The sequence below is a fragment of the Besnoitia besnoiti genome, chromosome I (assembly GCF_002563875.1).
Source record: "Besnoitia besnoiti strain Bb-Ger1 chromosome I, whole genome shotgun sequence".
Taxonomy (NCBI): Eukaryota; Apicomplexa; class Conoidasida; order Eucoccidiorida; family Sarcocystidae; genus Besnoitia; species Besnoitia besnoiti.
The window spans coordinates 2,602,613-2,622,064 of NC_042356.1; the positions used below are offsets into that span (position 1 = coordinate 2,602,613).

Sequence of the window (19,452 nt, forward strand, 5' to 3'; positions counted from 1 at the left end):
ATACGGAGAAATGGGAGCTGCGAACTTGACAACCGTCGTCACGGCCTCGCTCGGGGTCGCTCTCTGCTTGTATGCAATGCGTGTCGAACACCTGGCGAGCATCGATTCCTCGTACCGCCCGTACTGCGACATCTCTTCTCACGCCAGCTGCTCACGAGTAAGGATATGCTCTTCTGCTTTTCCAGCGTTTCTTCTGCATGCATATATGCCTGCGCAGTTCTGGAAGGCTTGTGGCGCAAGAAACCAGGGACCTGGGTAGGAAGCTGGAGACGCAACTACCGCACCGGTCCGGGTAAACGAGTCAGATATGCATAATATGCTTCGACAGGGAGGTTGAAATCATACAGAAACATGGGACGTAAAGTAGACCAGCGGGTCGGTACGTGCAACGTGTCAGCAGGTGATGATTGTTGTAAATGGCATGGCGCGCAATAGTGCACACGAACATCATCGTTAATTTTGGGTTCTACGCCGTGCTGTTCGTCCGCGCTTCGTCGAAGAGTATCTCTCCGACACGGCCGAGTAGACAGACATGCTAGTGTCCACTGCGCGTGAGCAGAGGGATCCGCGCCTTGACGTAGCGACTGCCATGTCCAGCGCGTTATCATCCGCGCGAGTTCTCTGCTGTTTAGGGGTGCCACATCGCGTACTTGTTCGTAAGTGTGTATTTACAGCGAAACATGCGGCAGCGCGAGTGCCAATACACAGAATACGTACGATTCTCTGACCTGTGTGGCATCACTGAGTATGAATCATTCAATGCAAGCGGATGCACAGGATTGCGTGGGACCGAATATATATATCTTCGCGAATACGCGATATGCATGTTCTTTAGCTTGGACAACGGTGCCTTGGCTGGCTGGCGAACGTGTTGGTGACTGCGGACACCGAAGTGGATCGAGTCGTGGCTTTTCGTCGCTTGCTTCTGTTCGCCATCGTTATCCCATCTCGTGTGTTCCTTGAGCTTTGGGGACGCCATCTCACGTGTTTTCCTTCACCTCGCGCCTCTGGGGCTGCTTCAGGTTTTGACGAGCCCGCAGAGCCGGCTGCTAAAGTACCTTGGACTCGCGACGCCGGGCAGTCGCTTGGATTTCCCGAACACGTACTTAGGTAAGGTTCGCCTTTCCGCCGTTGTCCCGGCTCCGCTGGTTCCTCCGTTCCGCCCTACTGCAACACGTCGATCTGCAATCATCTGTACAACCGCAGTGTCTTCCTGCACGCGCGCCACACTAGGATCTGCGTTCCTCTAGCTGCGCTCGTCTGTTTTGCGCTGCCGTCCGCTGTTGCTCCGTGCCTGCGGCTCTTTCGTCGCTCCCGTCTCCTGCCATTGTGGGATGCCGGCATTCCGGTTTATTTGCACTCTGCGCAACTCGTCTCGTTTCTCCTCGTCGTGTTCGTTTTTCTCTGCTGGAGAATCCCGTGCGTAGGTGTGTCTGTCTCCGCATATATCGCCCTACGTATGTCCGTTGGTGCATTACATATGCATGCGTATGTGTGATTGATTTGGTGCAGCCATGGACCTTTTCTGGTCTTACGTAAACCCATACATGGCCACCTACAGATGCGTGAGTTGATGTTGTCTCCTGTCCGTAGGCGCGCATGCGTCACTCTGTAATCCCCCTCCGCGCGCTTGTCGGTCGCCGCACTTGTCTGTTTACTTGTGGTTGTGCCTGAAGCTTGGCGGCTCAGACTCTCGTCGTCCCTGCTTCGTAGCTGGGCGATTCTTTTTCACATTCCTCTGAGTTTCCGTTTTTTTGGCAGGCTTGGCGTTTTACACCTTCATGCTCACGTTTCCCATTGGTCGGCGCTTCTGTCATGTCCTCTACACACTTGCGGCTGCTGGATCAATGGTAAATCAGACGCAGAGTTACAGAGCCAGCGCAGGCATGCCGAGCGCTGGCCTAAGGGTTTCATGCTGAGCATTCTTGTCGATAATTTACGGACGGGGAACAAAGTTGTGGGGTGCGTCCGGGGCCGCGTAGGTTTAACAGCGGGCTCCGCTTAGTGTGGTCGTATGAACAGCTTCTTGCCCACGTGACCGGCAGGCCAGACAGGCTCCACACACGCGAAGCGTGAGCATGATTCCAACAGATTAACTAAGGAGTTATTGGACTGCGCTTTACGGGGCGGTGCAGTGGCGAAAACCCGGGTGCATCAGTGGAGAGATGGGGAGAGACACGTTCGCAGGTCGGTCGTTCATGCCTCGAGCGGGAAAGCGCTTTTTTTAGGGGTTGGATGAGGAAGGAGCGCCTGGACGCACCAGAGCGCGAAACGGCTTTGGGATCCAAACTCTTCACTCACACGCGCGCTCTCTGTCGCGCGTGTTTCTTCCCAGGCTTCGTCCCTCTACCTAGCATACGTCCTCTACGCGATCTTGAAAGACTTTTGTATCGTCTGCGTCAGCTCCTATGTGGTGAGAGTCGTGGTCGCTTCCCTGTCACAGCTAAATACACATAAATAGCTCAAACGCCACCGCAGACGTGTGTATTCTTCTATCACCGTGTGCGCGCGAAGCGTTCTCCGTCCTGTCCACTCTTGTGTTGAATGTGTGAGTTGTATGAGTCATGTAGCGGCGCGCGGATGGGTGTGCGTCTCAGGCCGTTGTGGTCGCCTCCCGGCATGTAGAAGTGCGTAAACACCTTACGGTACCCAGTCCTGAATCAGCCTTCCTCTTGCGCACCGATTTTTTGTTTGCTGGGGCGTTCGCGCCGGAATGTCTTCCATAGTTTGTACGGCATTCCTGAAACCATATTCATCTGTTTATGCATGTCTTTTCATACCTTCAATATGTCTGTCTGATGAACCGTGCCTTGTGTCTTCTGCGTGCGAGTGCGAGTTGGTGGTTAACTGGATTGCCGTCTATGCTTGCGGCGCGTGAGCCGGTTGTCCCGCGATGTCTTTGTAGGCATTGCATATCGTCGCTCTCATGAGCCCGTCCGCTGTCAAGTTGGGCTGGAAAGAAGCGACACGAAAACGCCAGTGCAGCAACATCTACGTTCGTGTGTCGGTCGCTTCGACGAGTTCCCCTTGTATTATTTAGTAGAGTCTCCTTCTCTTTCTTATCTTGTGCGTGTTCCAGCTGAATTTCGTACTCCTCGCCGCAATGCTGCTCGCAAGTCATACAGCCGCCAAGTCGACGCACGTGAAGCTACATTCGGCAGACAAGAAAAAGAGAGTCTAGCGAGATGGAGTTGCCTCGTCCTCCGTCCTTCCAAACTCGGACAAATTTTGGGCAGGAAGACGCGGCAGAGATGGCGAATTTTTTTCTGTCGAAATCTGGGAGTGCCTGCAAGACAAACAAGATGTTCTGCGAAGTCCCTGAAAAACGCGAGACTACTCAACGTTTTTTTTAGGCAAACATTTTCTTCACGTGTCTCAGCAGCGGAAGAAGTGGGGAAGTGTCCCCACCATGTTCGTAAGATGTCCTTGCTCTCATCAGAGTGTGCATATGAGATACCGGCGGCGCCAAAGCATGTGCCTCTCGTGTATCGAGACAGAACCGAAGGAGCGCACGTGCAAGCCTTTGAGCGATTCGGACTGTAGGGTGGACGGCCCTTTTTTTCGTATGCCCAGATCCCGGTCATTTTCATCATGTGCTGGGGCGTTATGGAGGAGGAAGAACGCACCGGAGAGGAGCCCGAATTTTTCTCAGCAATTGAAGGAAAAACAGTGTCAAGCGGTACGCGTCTCATAGAGGACGCATGTACGACTTCGTATACGTGTGGGGATTGCCTTCATTTCCTTTCCAAACGGAGCACTTGCTCCGGCCTGTGTGTTTCTTGGGTACATGCCTTGAATTAGTGGACCTGCGTATACACTCCTGTTGCTCGCGTGACAGACTGTAGCAGGGTGGGCAGATGTCTGCTTAACGTTGTGGGCACGCAAGATAAACGATAATGCAAAAGCTGTGTCCATCAGGGTCACACGGAGGTGCCATCAAAATGACGCAGTTGAACTGCTAACGGGATCGCATACGGGTAGGGGCAAAGGTTAGCGTACATGTGCCCACGCGCTTGCAGGTGCTATATCGAGTCAGTCAGTGAAATTTCAGAAGAGAACACTGTCACAACTATGCTACACGCCGTTTGGCTGCTTTGACTTAACGGCCGTATACACCCCCGTCAGCCGGGTGCAAGGAGTATCCACTTGATTTTTTTTGGTCTTTCGGAGGCGTCATGTCGACCGTGTACTTGCACCCCATTGGATGCGTACCACAGCCAAAATTGTGATTTTAGTATCACGGTAGCAATGTTCGCTTGGAAGCTGGACGAGGGGTTAGTCTACTCAGGGCACCTACCACCCCCTTCCTGCCACTTTCTGCTGGCTTTGATTCGCAATCTGATCTTCATCAAGTCTGCCTTAAACCCGTGAGTGCGACAGCGGTCAACAAGTGCGCGTGCGAAACGGGATTTACCATCAGCAAGTCGCTCCGAATCCCTGTAAATCCCATGTATTTGGAATTCGATAGCAGTGGTGGCGCCTGTCGGTGTGATTATCGAAGCGCTCATGGGGTCTGGCGTGGGCTATTGTAAGAACGCATTAAGCCGTCGGAAGACAATCTCCAGTTCTGTTTTGAGAGGGTGTTCAAATGCACCCATTCAGAGCCGCCTGAAAGGCGTCAGACTGTGTGCGAGTGAGACATTACCGTCATCATTAGACGGTGAGGCCGGAGGCTGACACGTTTGGAAAAAGAAGTGTCCACCTCCGATGCAGACGCTTGTGAATATTCAGTGACTAGCTGACAGTTCTTCCTCTCGGTATGGTAAGATTGAGCGTGGACTATCGAATGAAACAATGTGCTCCAACGCTAGTCTAAGTCTCTAACATACCTTTTACCTACAACGTATCCCTCGCAAACAACAAAGAAACTTCCATTAGCCACGAAGACTGTACACCTTCCCACAGTTCTCACCTTGGTGTTGTTTTTGCCCTCTTTTCACACTCATCCACTCTTATCATGCCATTTTGAGATCACGGTGGCGCAGCTGGATTGATGACAGCACGATAACTGATACGTTTACAAATTCGTGTTCTGTCGTGTACCGGCGGTGTGACCCGTGGCTACGGCTTACCATGTTCTCCGCTTGCGAGCCCCGTCTCTGGGAGGTTTTCTGCAGGCCTGATTGCGGTCAAATACCGCGTCCGAAAAGACTTTGGAGAACCGCGTCATTTCCCCCACGCGAGAAGGTGGCCTCCATCACAAGAAAACATCCATGTACAGCGATTTGAGGGAAAGTGACGCTCTTCTCACCAGTATCAGAACACCGATCGTGGATCTAGCAAGAGCCTGGGGAGCCATGCGTGAATCTGGCACTCTTCGAGACAGGTCAAATGCTGCCAGCGGCACGCTGCTGAATGCCGGTGTAGAGTGTTGTTTGTCTAATTAGCAAGAGCTGCCGGTGTCGCTGGACGGATACTCATGCTCGTAGGGTTCCAGCTCACCAGCGCTCACATGAGCGAGCGGGGCTGGTCCTGAGACTGAGTTACATCATTGTCATTTTTTGCTTTCGTGATTCTGTTAGCATTAGTTGCCGTATGCCGGGTGCACGAACGTCAGCATTTCACTCTCCTTATTTACCTAACATACTCTGTACTTCTTATCCAGACCGTGCAACGAGCAAGTCGACGTCGGGCGCTCGGTTCAAGCTGACGCTTCTCCTGCCCAACGACCTGGTCAAGCGAGGGGCACGCCAAGCGCTGAAACCCCCCCGAACTTGGACCGCCTCATTTCAACATGAAGCCAAATACCAGCAGACCCGGATCATTCCCGAGAATTGATGTTCGGGCGATATTCGAGGACGGGGGATTATTTGACTGTGACGTCTCGATGGCGGGCATGTATGCGAATGAACCGGTTGCTTTTTCGATGAACGGTTTTCACCTGCGACCTGTTGGTGATCAACGGTCCCTTCGAGGTGACATGCCGGTGAGACGTTCTCCCAACAGCTGCTGTGACAGGGTGCCTTTATACTGTCCGTTCTTCGTGTCCTCAAAGTACGTGGCTGAGGATGAGTCCTTTTTGGTGGAAGAAGAGAACTGGGCGCTTACTTTAGAAGACTTTGAGGGTTCAGGGATCCTAGACTTTCTGCTCGAGGACGATGAGAAGGATCAAGACGCTACTCTTGCGATGAAAAGACAACCGGGTCCGCTTCCCCTCCGGCTAAAATCTCAGATCAAGGGTACTATCGACGAAGCCGGCTTTAGAGCTCCGCGCACTGAGTTTCGTTCGCGGAAGTCAAAAAAGGAGGCTGCCATAGAGGATCTTCCGCCGTCTTCAAGCAAACGTGGCCGCTCAACCCCAACCAACGTTTTCAGGGCGCGCCAGCTTGAAGGTACGGCTTCCCATAATCCCGCCCGAAGACGAGTCCCGTTTCCTGATGGTAGTGTGTCTGCACACGAAGAAGGTGGCAAGTGTCCCGTCGCGGAGTTTGGAAGGACGCCCGTTCCCCCAGCAGAAAAAGCTGGTGCGCGTTCTCTGTGCCCACAGCAGATTCCGTGCTACTAATTCCGGCTATTCGCGAGTGGAACACAGGCAGATATCAAGTGTGCGCACGAAATGTGCTACCGCGTCTCGCCAGTATCGAGCGTTCGAACCCACTACGACAATGCTACAAGTTGTTCGTGGTATAAGCAAAGGGGACGGGATTCTCAACTGGCCGAGATGTGATGAGTGTCGAACGCAGCCGTCCTGTGTCCTCCATGCAGTTAGTGGTAGCTCGCTGAAAGGGGATTAAGACTGTGTCCTGGCAGAGTTATTGCCAGCGTCCGAGTTCTCATCCGTTAAAAGCTCTTGAGGCAGACACGTGAAACATGCATTGCGTCTGCGCTCGAAGTCTCGGTGCCGAAACACCAACTCTGTATCTCCCCGCGTCCGCTGAAGTTCTTCGGTTCTTGTCCCGTGGAGAAAGCGCAGGCGAATACGTTATCGCAGTAAGGTGGTTTACAGAACGCCCGCTCAAGCCTGCTCGTCTGTCGTACCAGCATCCTTCTCCTCCCCTCTTGAAATTGTGCGTGTCACCCAGTTGCAAGGTTCCAGTCTAGCCTTCATGCTCGATTGTTTGGCATCACGAGGCTCGTCATATTGATTGTAGTGTTTTGGCTAGGTTTCCTGCTGTAGCAACCGCATCAACGCTCGGTAAATCCACGATACTTGTTAGATGTCTAGGAACAGGTCGTAGCAGGTGTGACTTGGCTATCAACTATGTTCATGACATAAGCGTTTGCAGGGGGAGTTTACCACATTCACACGAAAAACTGGTAGCGCCCTCCGGCATCAGAGCTCTTTTTAAGGCCCCTGAGGTCTGAACGCCGTACGTGATGTAAAGAGTACGCGCTCCCACTGAGTTGGCTACAATTGTTTTGCGGCGTCACATCCCCAGCACGTTGCCACGGGAGTCTGCAGTCTCAAGTCTCTGGCAGCCGTTGTCCGTCAGGTTCGTCCCTTCCTCCAGGGACGCCCCGAGATGCATTGTGTGTGCGAGTTGGCGAAAACCACGCAGCATGTTTTCGCTCCTCAGCCTTTCATGCTGTGATTGCCAGCGGCAGTCGAATCTCTGTGCGTTTGCGTGGTGTCGCTGCCCCTGGTTGAGTGTCCTGTTACACTGCATGTCAGATTCTAGATACCTGCCTCGGTTGCAAACAAACAGGGCCGTGTGGAAACACGTGGGGTACTCGACAACCATCAGCATTCTAATCAGACGGCGGGGGGTAATCCACGATGTTCACGTCGTAAAGATACGTTACTGGGCCGCAGTCACTATCACCCAACGAAGGCGACCATTCGGCCAGCTGTCGCAGCAGCGGAAGGCCGCGCCCAGGCTTCATCACTGCTGATACTATTGACACACCCACCATTCCGTGGTCCGAATGCGTCCAGCTCCAACCAGAATATATGCCTACACCCAAGGAGCTTCCATATGAAACAATAGGGTTCCTTCAAACAAAAAGGCATCCGAATACTCTTTTTACCCCCCTGCTGCGTTTTCGGCTCCGTGCCATCTCTGGTAGCCGAGCAATCAAGCAGGCTAATGCCGAAAGCTTGTTAACACTTAATAAAATAGGCTCTCACGCGGCAAGCGTGACGCTTTTAGCAAGTCGCTGTTCTAAGCTGTCGAACAGAGTTGCGGCGTTCAATCTCACCTGGGAGCCTGAGGGTAGGTCGTGCGTCACGCCTAGCTCCTAGGCAGTGCCACTAGCATGGCAAAGCCAGCCCATTCATATGGCTTCAAGTAACGCACGAGCACCGCTAGTCTCGTCATGTGGTGCTTGCGAGCTGACCAGATGCGTTCCAGGTTGCGTCTCGTGACATAGCCCGGTGCCTCCCGTCCGTGCAGGAGCACTGCTAGCGAGCAAAGTTACTGTTTTCTCCCTTTCGTGCGGCGATAAGTGACACACAGAATTCGGAAACATCCGTTAGCTTGTTCTAAGAGTTTGCACGATCTATTGAGTTACACAGCTTGACTCATCCTGTCCCGACGTAGGACCTTTGCTTGGAGCGTACGGCGACGTGCCCGTGCTGTTAATTCTCATTGATGCTCTGAGCGTTATACGGCGGTTGTCTACCCCATCATCTGCCAGAACAACCATGCAGTTCGTTATCAAGGAAAGTGCGCCGAAAGCGCACGGACCAACACGCGCCAACATACAAGAGACGTTCCTGGAGATTGATCTGTTCGATGACTTCAAGGGATCCAGGGACTCCTTTCTGGACAGCCGCGGAAGGGATGAAACTGTTTCGCTTCCGACTGGAAAGTGTGCGCTGGGTAGTATCGGTGACAGACGACTTCTCAGCGTTGACTCGTCAAAGAGCGGTCCTGGGTGCGACGACGGCCACAGACGTCCGTATCTATATGAACGGATACACGAGACAAGGAAGTTGTCTTACGAAGGGTACCCTTTGCCACCAGACAAGCGTGGTCTTTGGACATCTCGCTTTTCTCTTTGGTCGTGGCATCTGGATCCGCATTTGTCGTACACACCCGAGGAACTGTGGTCCCCGTTCACGGACACAGAGTGCGAAGGCACTAACGACGTGGACCCATCGAGGATGCCGAGCCCTTACGCTGCGTTCCTCGAGGCAACCGCATTTTTCGTGGAGCAAGTGAGGGCGGGAGCCTGGCCACAATAATCAGAGTCACACCTTTGAGCTCTAGGTTTTTGACATCCGATTTCTGGCAGGGCCGGGAGCCACTAACGCGAACACAGAGCCTACGACAGCTGCCGAGTGATGTAGCATCGGACGCTCTGGAAGGCCTAAGGACATGTCAAAATGTGACCCGCAGCGCCGGACGATTGAGTGTCTAAGGGGTGTTTGATGCAGTTGTTCTATGCTTCTTGTGTTGCATAGCGCTGTACCTGTGAAGAAGCGCCGATCTGGTTTATCCCCTTTACATGCAGTGTTCATATTCTAGCGAGATGTTCTCGCTGGACGTATGAGTGGGTATGTGGGTCGCAATTTCGGTGGTACAGAACTGCAAACTTCAAAATCTTCCGTTTCCTCGTGAAAACCGTTCGATCCTTTCTCCGCTCTAACCGAAGCACATAAACCTAGGAGCCCGAAAACGAACCTCTGTTCTCCATCCAGGCAGAGGTCGTGCTCTCGTCCCCCGTAACAGGCTGCTGTGCGCGAGTTTGTAATGGCGGTACCTGTCACACCAAAGAGGGGTGACTTCGGACGTGACATCCCGTAGCATTCCCTAGCAAGTTTAGTGATGTTTTGGGAGGTTAGCGACCCGAAATGTTGGCCCCGCACAGCAGACACTCCCTAGCCTCTTCGGGTTTCATGTTGGCCGCGCACGGAGCCAGGAAAGCGTTCACGTTTGGCAATTGTCGTCATCCGACATGAGTCGTGGAAACGTCATGTGCGATAGTGTCCTCAACGTGTGAGATTGCGGAGCACACGCAGATTCAAGAATATACTGCAAACCATTTTCGGCAAGCTTGCTCGTCACATAGAGGCACCTTCTACAACCGCCCGAGTCCTGGCGATACATCACGGTAGATGCTGGCTGAAAGTGAGTGTTGTTGTACGTAAAAGTGACACCGATACACTGCAGCCCCCAGGGTATCGTGGCGGCTCCGCGCCCCAATGCCGACCCTACGCAGCGTACCGAGTAGCTCATGTACAGATGCTTGATATGCTGGTAGCTATCGAAAATGACGAGGTTCATAGGGCCGCGCACGCGGAACGCACTACGTGGATTCTTGCGGGCTGCCAATCTTATGCTACCAATCTATCGGCCTTTTGCCCGCGTACAAAATGCTCAATCCCGCAGAGCATCCCGCTCCAGGACCGTAGATGGCGTCATACACGACCGAACACGAAGCGTCCCTTTCTTCTGCTAGGGGGCGTTTGAAGAAGATGGGAAAATCGGTTAAAAGCACAAGAAAACGACCGAGACAAAAAAAAACCGGAGAACAAGATACAACACAGTCCAGAAGTGGTAACGACGCGACAAATACAGCCTAGATGAGCACCGCTCTTCTCCTGGAGAGTAAAAAACCATCAAATGATATACGAAAACCCTACAATGGACAAAGCCCTTCAACGTCCCGCGTCTCTCTACATGTTCTTGCTCCGGCGAAATAGCGATAACGATTCCACCTGACCTCCAGGGAAGTCTCTACTTCCACCGTGTCCTGTTTAACAAGATACACTCATTTCTTCTTTGCGGCGGCCTTTGCTAAAAGAGCTTTCCGAGCGGCTTCCTCCTCCCTGAATAACACACAAAACAGTTGGATTCAATCTGACACCAAGAAATAATATACATGTATCTTATATATATACCCATGTACAATATGCTACGTGTTACCTCCATAGCACACAAGGGAAGCCTCTCCTGACAAGTGACTGCAGACCTCTTTCAGGCAATTGTACGGCCGCGAAAAGAATAGATACATAGATCTATACATGTGCGGCTCGCTGGAGCGAGGATTACGCACAGAACAAGTGCGTGAGGCCAAAGCCATGCCTGACCCGCTGCCCTTCAGTTTCCAAAGACTTACCTCGCCTGTTGGCTCTGCTTCTTCTTGAACTCTGTGTCGTTCTCATCTTCGCAGCTCGTCTTCTTCGGCTGCTTCAGAGGCTTCCTCTTTCCTCCCTGTGCATACCAACGCAGAAACCAAGGCACAGGAAAGCTTGTCGCGGAACCCAAAGCAGCACTAGTGATCCTTTCCCTATCCACATTCACCGTGACGCGGCAGCCACAAACTGCCTGTAGAAACCTGCACAAACTTTCTGGAGAACATAAGATAAACCCCGGTTCTCCCGTGCGTCAACACGCGCAAGCCAAAGCTTGGGGGACAAGCAACGCAGAACAGGAAACACGATAACACAAAAAAGAGCCAGCAGTCACCCTGAAAGAAAAACCGAACCAAAGCGAATTACGGGGGGAATCAGGAAAGAATGAAACGCGTGGAAACTTAAGTCGGAATGAACACAAGGCAACACCATCTGACGACTCAGAACGAGCGGTACTCGCCCCTCTCATTCGGTGCTTGCTGGATGACCTTATAAATGATAAACCATCGCACAGAGGTCGACGAGGGGGAGTTGCTGCCCACTGTAACCATAAGCAAAACACTGGCTGTGTGCTTTTGCTCAGTTCTCGCCCTCTCTTCGTTCCCCCGCCCTCTTTGGGTCCCTTCCGTCTCTTGCTCTTCTCCCTGTAAGCCCCGGATCATTTCAGGTTACACCATCAACGCGTGAGGGGAGACACTTGATTTAACGCCAGCACTGTTACACAGAAACCAGAGACACTCCGTCTACCATAGCGGAAAAATGACATGCTACAGAACTAATCCGACTGCCATCTCTCACTTGGTTTCCAGTCGGCATCTTGACAGGTCGAGAGGGCGGCGATGTGGCGGGACAGAAAATGAAGGAGCACACACAAAAACTGAGGTGCGAGAGAGTGTCTTCCAGATGCAAACAGAAAGCGCGAGGTCGCTTATCGTCAATTCAGCCTCTCTCAGCCTACGGCAAGAAAAGCCACTGCATGCGGTATGTGCCAGCCCGTGGGGGGAGGGTTGGCGCCTTCGTGTCTGAAATTGCTGACCGCCACCCAGAAGAAAAGATATTTGTGCCACCAAGAACACGGGCGGCGACAGGAGCGAGTGCGACACTCAAGGACGGCCTTTTCAGCGGCTGCAGGACCGAGCGCCTCTGTTTTCTCGTTTCGCCCTTCTCCTGGAGAGACTCTTCCGCGCTCAACGAGAGTTTCCGGTGTTCGGCGCCGCTATGAACCCACGAAGTCGCAGCTCATCGCGTCGAGCACCCTGCGGTCACATACATGTATGCCGACGTCTTTTTCTCGCCAACCCCGATTTTTAGGGACACTTTCTAGGGACATTCGACAGAGCAGAGTCCAGAGGCCACCAACGAACAGAGTGCGGCCGGGCACCTCCGAAAACCCGTACACACAGAGCTGCCGCCCCCCCCCCCCCCCTTCGTGTTCCACGCAGCCGACAGATTAGCGACGGTGCTGCTGAGAAAATTCGTTGTAGCTTGCCGTTTTCCCGCCCTGAGTTCAGTGCTTAGAAGCGCGTGGATCGTAACACGGCTAATATGCCCCCTCTTCTGCCTTGCTGCTTCCCGACGCCTGCAACATCTGACGTGCTTCAGCGCAGTATGGGAATTTCCATGTTATTTCTCCTGAAAAATCCTACAGATTTGGAGCGGCCGTCAATCGCGGAAGTGAGCTCTGCCTGGTGTCGGGTACGGAGGCCTGGGTAAATTCTTCACGCAGAACACAGGGTGAACGCGCGAATTGCCCTCACCGCCCAGTGTATGGGCCCTGGAAAAGGTCGTGCACTTCTGCGATTATCGAAGTCTTCCCACTCGCATGTTGGTGCGTATCAAACTCGTAGAACATCTGCGACGTTAGGCGCTTCATCTCTATTTGATCTGCGGACTGTCGTCCACTGGGTACTCATCGCCTTGCCCGTGCTGACGGGCTTATGCCTCCGTTCTACGGTCACACAATTCTCCTTCGGATGAAGAAATGTGATCACGAGTTTCATGACACGCAACTCTGTTGCGCGTACCAGCGTTGATGACCTAACCCCCCGCTGACGGCATCTGCGTGCCCCGAGAGGCTCGGCCTCAGAGACCCTAGTAAGGCTAACTTGATTTAGTTCTGCGAGTGCGACGAATCTGGTTGCCAGCAGAGCATATATTCGTGACCAAATCAGGCATTCTCCTGTAGCTACACGCCCTGCACAAGCACGTTGCCGCGCATGCGGGGGAGGCTGCTCCAGCGGCCAGAAGGCGCGACCCCGCTAAAACTACATGAGCGCCTCTGGAGTGACTGGCAGGTCTTCAACAGTATTCAGCAGTGGAGCTAGGTTCACTTGTGCAGACAGCAATCCGCCGAACAGCCGATGCTTTCCGCAGCATCGGCCAGAGCGCAGACCATCCCATCCGCCTCGTCGCAGCAGGTCCACCAGACAGTAGAGGCACTTACCACCTCTACACAACCTTGCGGTGCCCCGCGGAGGGGATCGGAGGAAAGAATTTATGTACCAAAGCATGAGCAGCACCAGCCGCGGTGAGTAAGACGAGAAAATCTGCCTGCCATATTGCTGGGCAGGGGGGAGGCGGGGGGGAGGCGGGGGTGCCATTTGTGGGTCCGCTGCACGACTACCTTCACAGCTGTATGGAGGGCGAGTGCGGCGCCGTTGCCCGGGGTTTTGGGCTCTGGTCCTCTCGACTCCACAGCGCATTCTCGCTGCCACTGATGGAGGGGAGCTAATGCGAGCGCACGCACCGTCCCGGAGGTGGTAGTCCCACAACCCCCAGGGTCCGATAGTGTGCTGTGTGGCACACCAGAAAGCGTACCAAAAAGATGCAGGTGTAGAATTCAGCGTGTGCAGTCCGTGGACTGGCGAGTAGTTTTCTCTGTGTGCATCGTATCGACACTGCTTTTCGAGGTTCACCGCTGGAGGAGCGACAAACTCAGAGGCCGTTCCCGAACCAGGTCAACGTCCGTTTTTCCGCCGTGTCTGGCGGAGGGCGACCGCGCCTGCTCAGCCCTCTGCCGGGTCACACACGGAGCTTCGCTTCAGCAGCTGCGGTGGTTCCCAGACCCACCCCAGTTTTCCTTTCCTCTTTTTCGATTGTGTATACTCCTTCCTTTGCAGCTTTGATGATGAAAATACTCGGAGCGCCACGCTGCGGGGGGAGTTGAATCGACGGCGCGGTGTGGCCCCGCCCCCCCCCCCCCCGCCCCCCCCCAACGGCGTCGAATAGAAAGGTTCTTTGTTTACTGACGCGGTTTTCATGTGAATCGCGCGGAACCCCGAACTCACAAGAAGTTCCATGGAACCGAGCTCACTCGGTTCGGGCAGTTTAGCCGTTCAGATCTGTGTTGGTTGGGCAGCCCTGTGTGCGCGAGCGTTGGCGCGTCCGCTGCGGCGGAGCACCGCTCACGCAGGCTTTTCGCAACTCCCGACCCTATAGGCCTGCCACTGGGAACTCCTCAGCAAATGACGACGCGTGTTTCCGCCACTGTAGCTGCTCTGGTGCGGCTTCAGGGGTGCTGCTTGATGCTTTTGGTAGTCGCGTGCCTGCGGCCGCCGCTGGGAGTGCTGCGGCCTTCCCACCGCCAGGCCGGTCGACAGGATCCGACGGCAGAGGGCAGCTTTCGTATCGCTCCCTGCAGTGCAGAGGTCTTCCACACGAAGCAGCTGCTATGGGGCCGCGCGCAGAAGGCAGGCAACTCTCACCGTTTCAGGGATCCGTTTCGCAGCCTCGTGACGGTTCGCAGCGAGCGACTCCGAAGGGCGGGGCTGCCGCCTCACGAGACCAGAAAACGCAATGCCCAAACGTACAGTCCCTTGGGCACAGCAGAAAATGCAGAAGGCCCTGGACATGTACGGGGGGGTACCCAGGGAAGCGGAGAGAGATCGCCACGTTCTGGCGGCTCCTACGTGCGGCACAGGGTGCGCCCGAAATCGACCAGGATGTCGACTTGGCATCGGCAATCTTCGGCGTTGAAGAAGTTCCTCCTGGCTGTCGTGGCTCTTATAGCCTCCGCGTGCTTGGCCTACGACGTCGTCCGAACGTCTCCGCGCAAAGCTACCCCCGTGAAAAAGGAAACTGTGAAGCGCGAAGAAAGCGCAGTTTTTGAATCCGGGCGTGCGACCTACAGCAAGGCGGTGATCGCTTTGCTGACGACTGCAGCACTAGCCGTCGTGGTTTCCGTTATAGTTGTTGACCTGCGGACGTCGGCGATCGCTGCCGCGCTCAAAGACACCACGAAGGTCGACCCTGTTCCAATGCCCGCTCCAAGGCGGTACGTGCTGGACATGCCTCCCCGCGAAGAGAACCTCGGAATGAGCAGCATGTTTTGGAAGTTCGCCGTGTCGCTTCCAGTTACCGTGACTGTGGCGTTGATCGCCATCCACGCGGCGAGTGCGCCTCTGGGCGAGCAAAGGGGCACGTATGGACCGCGACAGTTGCCCAGTCTTCACAGTACCCTTCCGGAGAGCCCCAGGAACCCGCCGCCACCTGCAGCTGAAGACTCGCAGGGGGAGGCCTAGCCCGTTCAGCCCTCGCTGCCTGATGCGGACAGCGGCGCGTCGAAGCGGAAGGCGCACAAGGCCAATAAGGAGAAAAGGAGGCCGCCTTCACCAGAGACAAAGGAACGCCGTCGGAGAGGGAGGCGAGAGACGTGAAGCCGGTCCCGAGCGCGCCGGAAGGAGAGCACTCAGCGAACAACAGGAACCAAGCGCACCACTTCGAGAAGGAGCTGCTAGACACCATCAAGCTGCTCAGTCGAGGCGAGCGTGAAATCCGGCAAAGCGCACGACCCAAGGAGAGGGGCGGGCAGGAGTCAGGGCGGGCGACGCCAGTCGACTCGGCGAAGAGACCGAATCCTAAGGAAGACGGCAGCGACGGCGCCGGAAAGAGTGACCCCGTCAGCCGATCGAACACGCCTGCGGAGTCTCAAGACAGCCGGGCGACTGCCTCGTCGCAAGACAGTCTGACTCCACAGGATCAGGCGATGGTGGCGGAAAGCATCCTTCTTCCAGACAACCCGACCGCAGGACAGCAGAAAACGAAGCCAGGAGAGACGACGGCGGAAGGAAACGGGAGCATAGACCAGGAGGAAAACGCCCAATTTGGCGGCGAAGGAAACGCGCCGCGGTCCCACGAGAGAGGAGAATGCGAGTCTTCGAATCACGTGACCGTGTAGGAAGACTCGGTCCACGGCGACTTCGATTGAGGGAGTCCCCAGACAGACGCAGAGAGTGCAGTCGAGAGGAGAGAGAGAGGACGAGGAAGGAGCAAAGGAGGGCGAGAACTGCAAGAAGGCCTCTCCGACCACACGTCGAAAGACCCAGGAGACATGACGCGTGCCGGCGGTAGAAGCAGGAGAACAGAGAGGAGTGATATGGGAGTCCTGTCCGGCGCAGCTGCTGCAGACTCGGTCTAGCTGTGAAACGCCGAGGAGGGCTCTGGACCCCGTGCGAGTCGACGGCGCATGAGCACTCGTTGTCTTTGGGGCCCAGAGTTGAAAATGGACGAGGAGAGAAGAGGATGTCTCGACCAGGTGGCGCAGGCGCGTGAGGCAGTCGCCTGCGGCCGGGGGCCGGCAGCGCCCATTTGGAATGAAGCTGCAAAAGCGAGCCTAGAACGCGTCTGCTAACTTGAGAGGTGAAGAGCGGCCTTCACTCCGGGGAGGAGCGGTCGAGGGGTGGCGGCAAGCTAGCACGTGTATATACGTGGCTCCCCCCAGAGAACTTCCTAGGCCAGAATGCGCAGCCCTGCTGAGAGCGAGGAAGTTCGAGGAGCGCAGTGCGCGTCTTCGTCTTTTTTTGCCTTCCCTGGCAAGAGGCGAAGGACCATACCGTGGTGTTCTCCCTGCGGGAGCAGGACGGGTCCGCGAGTTCACACGCAGCCTTCACTCGGCGGAAAAGAAGGTACTTCGACGAGCGAAGCTGCCGCGCAAGCGTCTCGCAGACCCCCGGAAACGCCGACGCTCCCTCGGGTGCGGCGGCACATCCAACCATACACGCTAGGACATTTTGCACTGTCGAAAGCCCGATCTGGAACGGCCAAGCAACGTGTGATCGTCGCCAGTGTCTCTGCCTGTAGTTTTTCGCGTGCGCGGGCTTTTGTGTCCGTGTGGGGTGGAAGGTAGCTCGGACGCTCGTGGCAGGCTGTACTGACGCCCTCTTCGTTAGCTCTGAGGTATGAGTTTCATGGAGATGCTTTGCAGCGCTTTGCGCGGAGGGCGCGCTTACTAGGTGCGGATTTCCTGCCGCGTGCGTTTCGTTTTGTGTCGCTCTGCGACGGAAACACATCTCGTGTGGAATTGGAGAGGAGAGCCCGCGGGTCGCCAGAGGGCTCCTTGGTGCGCAGTAGCGCGCCACATACGGAGATCGTCGTTCCACGCCGCCACAAGTGCTTTGCAAGTTCTCATATCGATTTTCCGTATGCACTGTCTTCGAGAGGCGAGGGCTGGGGATACGGGCATGCTTTCGCGTGCGTCCGCGAGAGTGGTCTATGCACCGTCCCACGGCGCGTTCTTCGTCGCGCCGAGTCGGAGAAAACTGGCTTTTCAGCCGAAGAGGGAAGGGATTTCACTGAGGCGGGTAAGTCTTGTCCACCTCATCCTGTATGTCCAGCTGTGATTTGTGGCCAGGGAAGCGGGTCGAAATACTTCCTGGAGTTGGGACCTCTGGGGCGGGTGCTGCGCTGTGCCTGAAACTTTGCACGTGCCCGTACCTGCCTGCAGCTGCGCCGGACATGCGGCGACCGCGACCGTCGTCGCGGATGCTTTTTCGCGGTTCCCAACTTTTTTTTCGGTCTCATCCAGCATGTCTTAGTTCACCAAGGCGAGACACCTAGCTCCTTCCGCACGCTCACTGCCGGTTGTCCGGATTTATGTACGCTGTTTTTCTTCATTGGGACCCGCCGTGTATTTCGATACTCACAGAAACCTCGCTCTGAATTTTTGAATGTCTGAAAGTCAACTACCACTACCCGCACAACGGTGGGAGGTGACTGCCGCCCTCCCACATGTGAGCTGTCGAAAATCGTCTCTCGCTTCCGCTAAAGCTGTACTAGCGCCGGCGTCGCCTCGTTGGTGGACTGTGAGGCGTCCAGTCAAGCACCTGCGAAAGGTGATTCAGCCAGTCGTACCTGTGGAAGCATGCCTTCGCCATATAGCGACCCTCGCGAGGTCATAGAAAGCGACACGGTACACGGCCCATGTGTTTGGCAGCACGCGATAGCACGCCCTTCGAATCTTACCGAAATCTACCGACCTAGGCTTGCTGAAGTGGAGAGCAACTTCTTAGCGAAATCCATCGGCCTAGATTTTCTGAAGTGGCGAGCAACTCTTTTCTCACACAGCCTGCGAGCCCGAGTCCGAAGCCTTCGTTCATGAATCGCACGCCCCGCCTGTGTAGGGGGGTCCCGACACGGCGAACAGACGTGAACCCAGCATTCGTTGTCTTATCATCGACACGCTTTGCTCCTCAGAGCGGAGCACCTGTGTTACTTGTTGCCTGCTTTCAAAAAGTACGTCTCAGCTGACAGCTGCGCAGCGGCAGATCGTCTCCTTTGTGTGAACCTCCGGGGGGACCAGCGCAGAGGCTCTCGTGCCGCCCCTCAAGAGAACGTCGCGCTGTGTGCACCACCCCGCGGAAACGGCGTTTTCTCATTGAACTCGTGCAGGAACAAAGTCAGAAGCCGCACAGGCGCGTCGGAAACTCGTAGGTGCACCCTGCGGCGGCCGCTCAATGAGGTCGGCATGGTCATGCTGTGACCTGGTCGCCGGTATTCGTTAGTACACGAACTGTCCCTGAACAGCAGCCTCGTGCATCCGCGAGCTTGTGCACATATACGGACATACATCGGAGGCGACGACTCGAATATGCGCCGCTGAGCCCTGCCGCAGCTCAGACGCGCGTATTCGAGATCACAGCTGGTGATGGCGCCGAACGACGCGCCCGTCTGCACAGTGCAGCCTCTGCACTTACACAGGGATTCTGCAGTTGGACGAGCACATGCACATGCATCCATGCGCAGACACGCATACTTATATACGCACTCAGGGTCTGCCGCCTTCACGCGGCTCTCTCGGGGCCCATGGCGGACGCTACAGCGAAGGCCTCTTGCGGGCGCCGGGGCTGCGTCAGGCACTTCTGGGCGTCACCGCTCGGTATCGAACCCTCGATAGCCCTTTTCGGAACCGTCGTCTGTGGAACGCTGAAAGGAGACGAGTTTAGACTCAATGAGAGCCTTTCACCCGAAGGCGATCTCGCATTGTTGAATGCTCTCGAAAACGGCGAGGGAAGGTCACCTCCTCCACGTAGGAGGTTGCTGCGTGATGACAGCGCCAGACAAAGGTTTCACGCGAACGCGATGAGCCTCCACCTTCTGGGGATACGCGCGAGTGGTGGGAGTTTCGGGTGAAAAAAAGAGGTTACTGTCTCGGAAAA

General features: G+C 55.2%; 3 protein-coding genes across 3 annotated transcripts; 2 read left to right on the top strand and 1 right to left on the bottom strand.

The window, feature by feature from the left end:
- Nucleotides 1–10: 10 nt before the first annotated feature.
- Nucleotides 11–2,461, top strand: BESB_003870 (vitamin k epoxide reductase family protein; the record flags this gene model as incomplete). The annotated part of the gene is made up of 4 exons (XM_029359142.1): nucleotides 11–157; nucleotides 1,023–1,110; nucleotides 1,762–1,850; nucleotides 2,336–2,461. The coding sequence occupies 4 exons, from the start codon at nucleotides 11–13 to the stop codon at nucleotides 2,459–2,461; spliced, it is 450 nt and encodes a 149-aa protein (XP_029222055.1).
- Nucleotides 2,462–10,656: 8,195 nt separating this feature from the next.
- On the bottom strand, nucleotides 10,657–11,836 carry BESB_003880 (translation machinery associated tma7 protein; the record flags this gene model as incomplete). The annotated part of the gene is made up of 3 exons (XM_029359143.1): nucleotides 10,657–10,714; nucleotides 11,005–11,213; nucleotides 11,819–11,836. 3 exons carry the CDS (start codon nucleotides 11,834–11,836, stop codon nucleotides 10,657–10,659), a joined length of 285 nt encoding a protein of 94 aa, XP_029222056.1.
- A 3,125-nt stretch (nucleotides 11,837–14,961) lies between these two features.
- Nucleotides 14,962–16,196, top strand: BESB_003890 (uncharacterized protein; the record flags this gene model as incomplete). The annotated part of the gene is made up of 2 exons (XM_029359144.1): nucleotides 14,962–15,440; nucleotides 15,635–16,196. 2 exons carry the CDS (start codon nucleotides 14,962–14,964, stop codon nucleotides 16,194–16,196), a joined length of 1,041 nt encoding a protein of 346 aa, XP_029222057.1.
- Nucleotides 16,197–19,452: the final 3,256 nt, after the last annotated feature.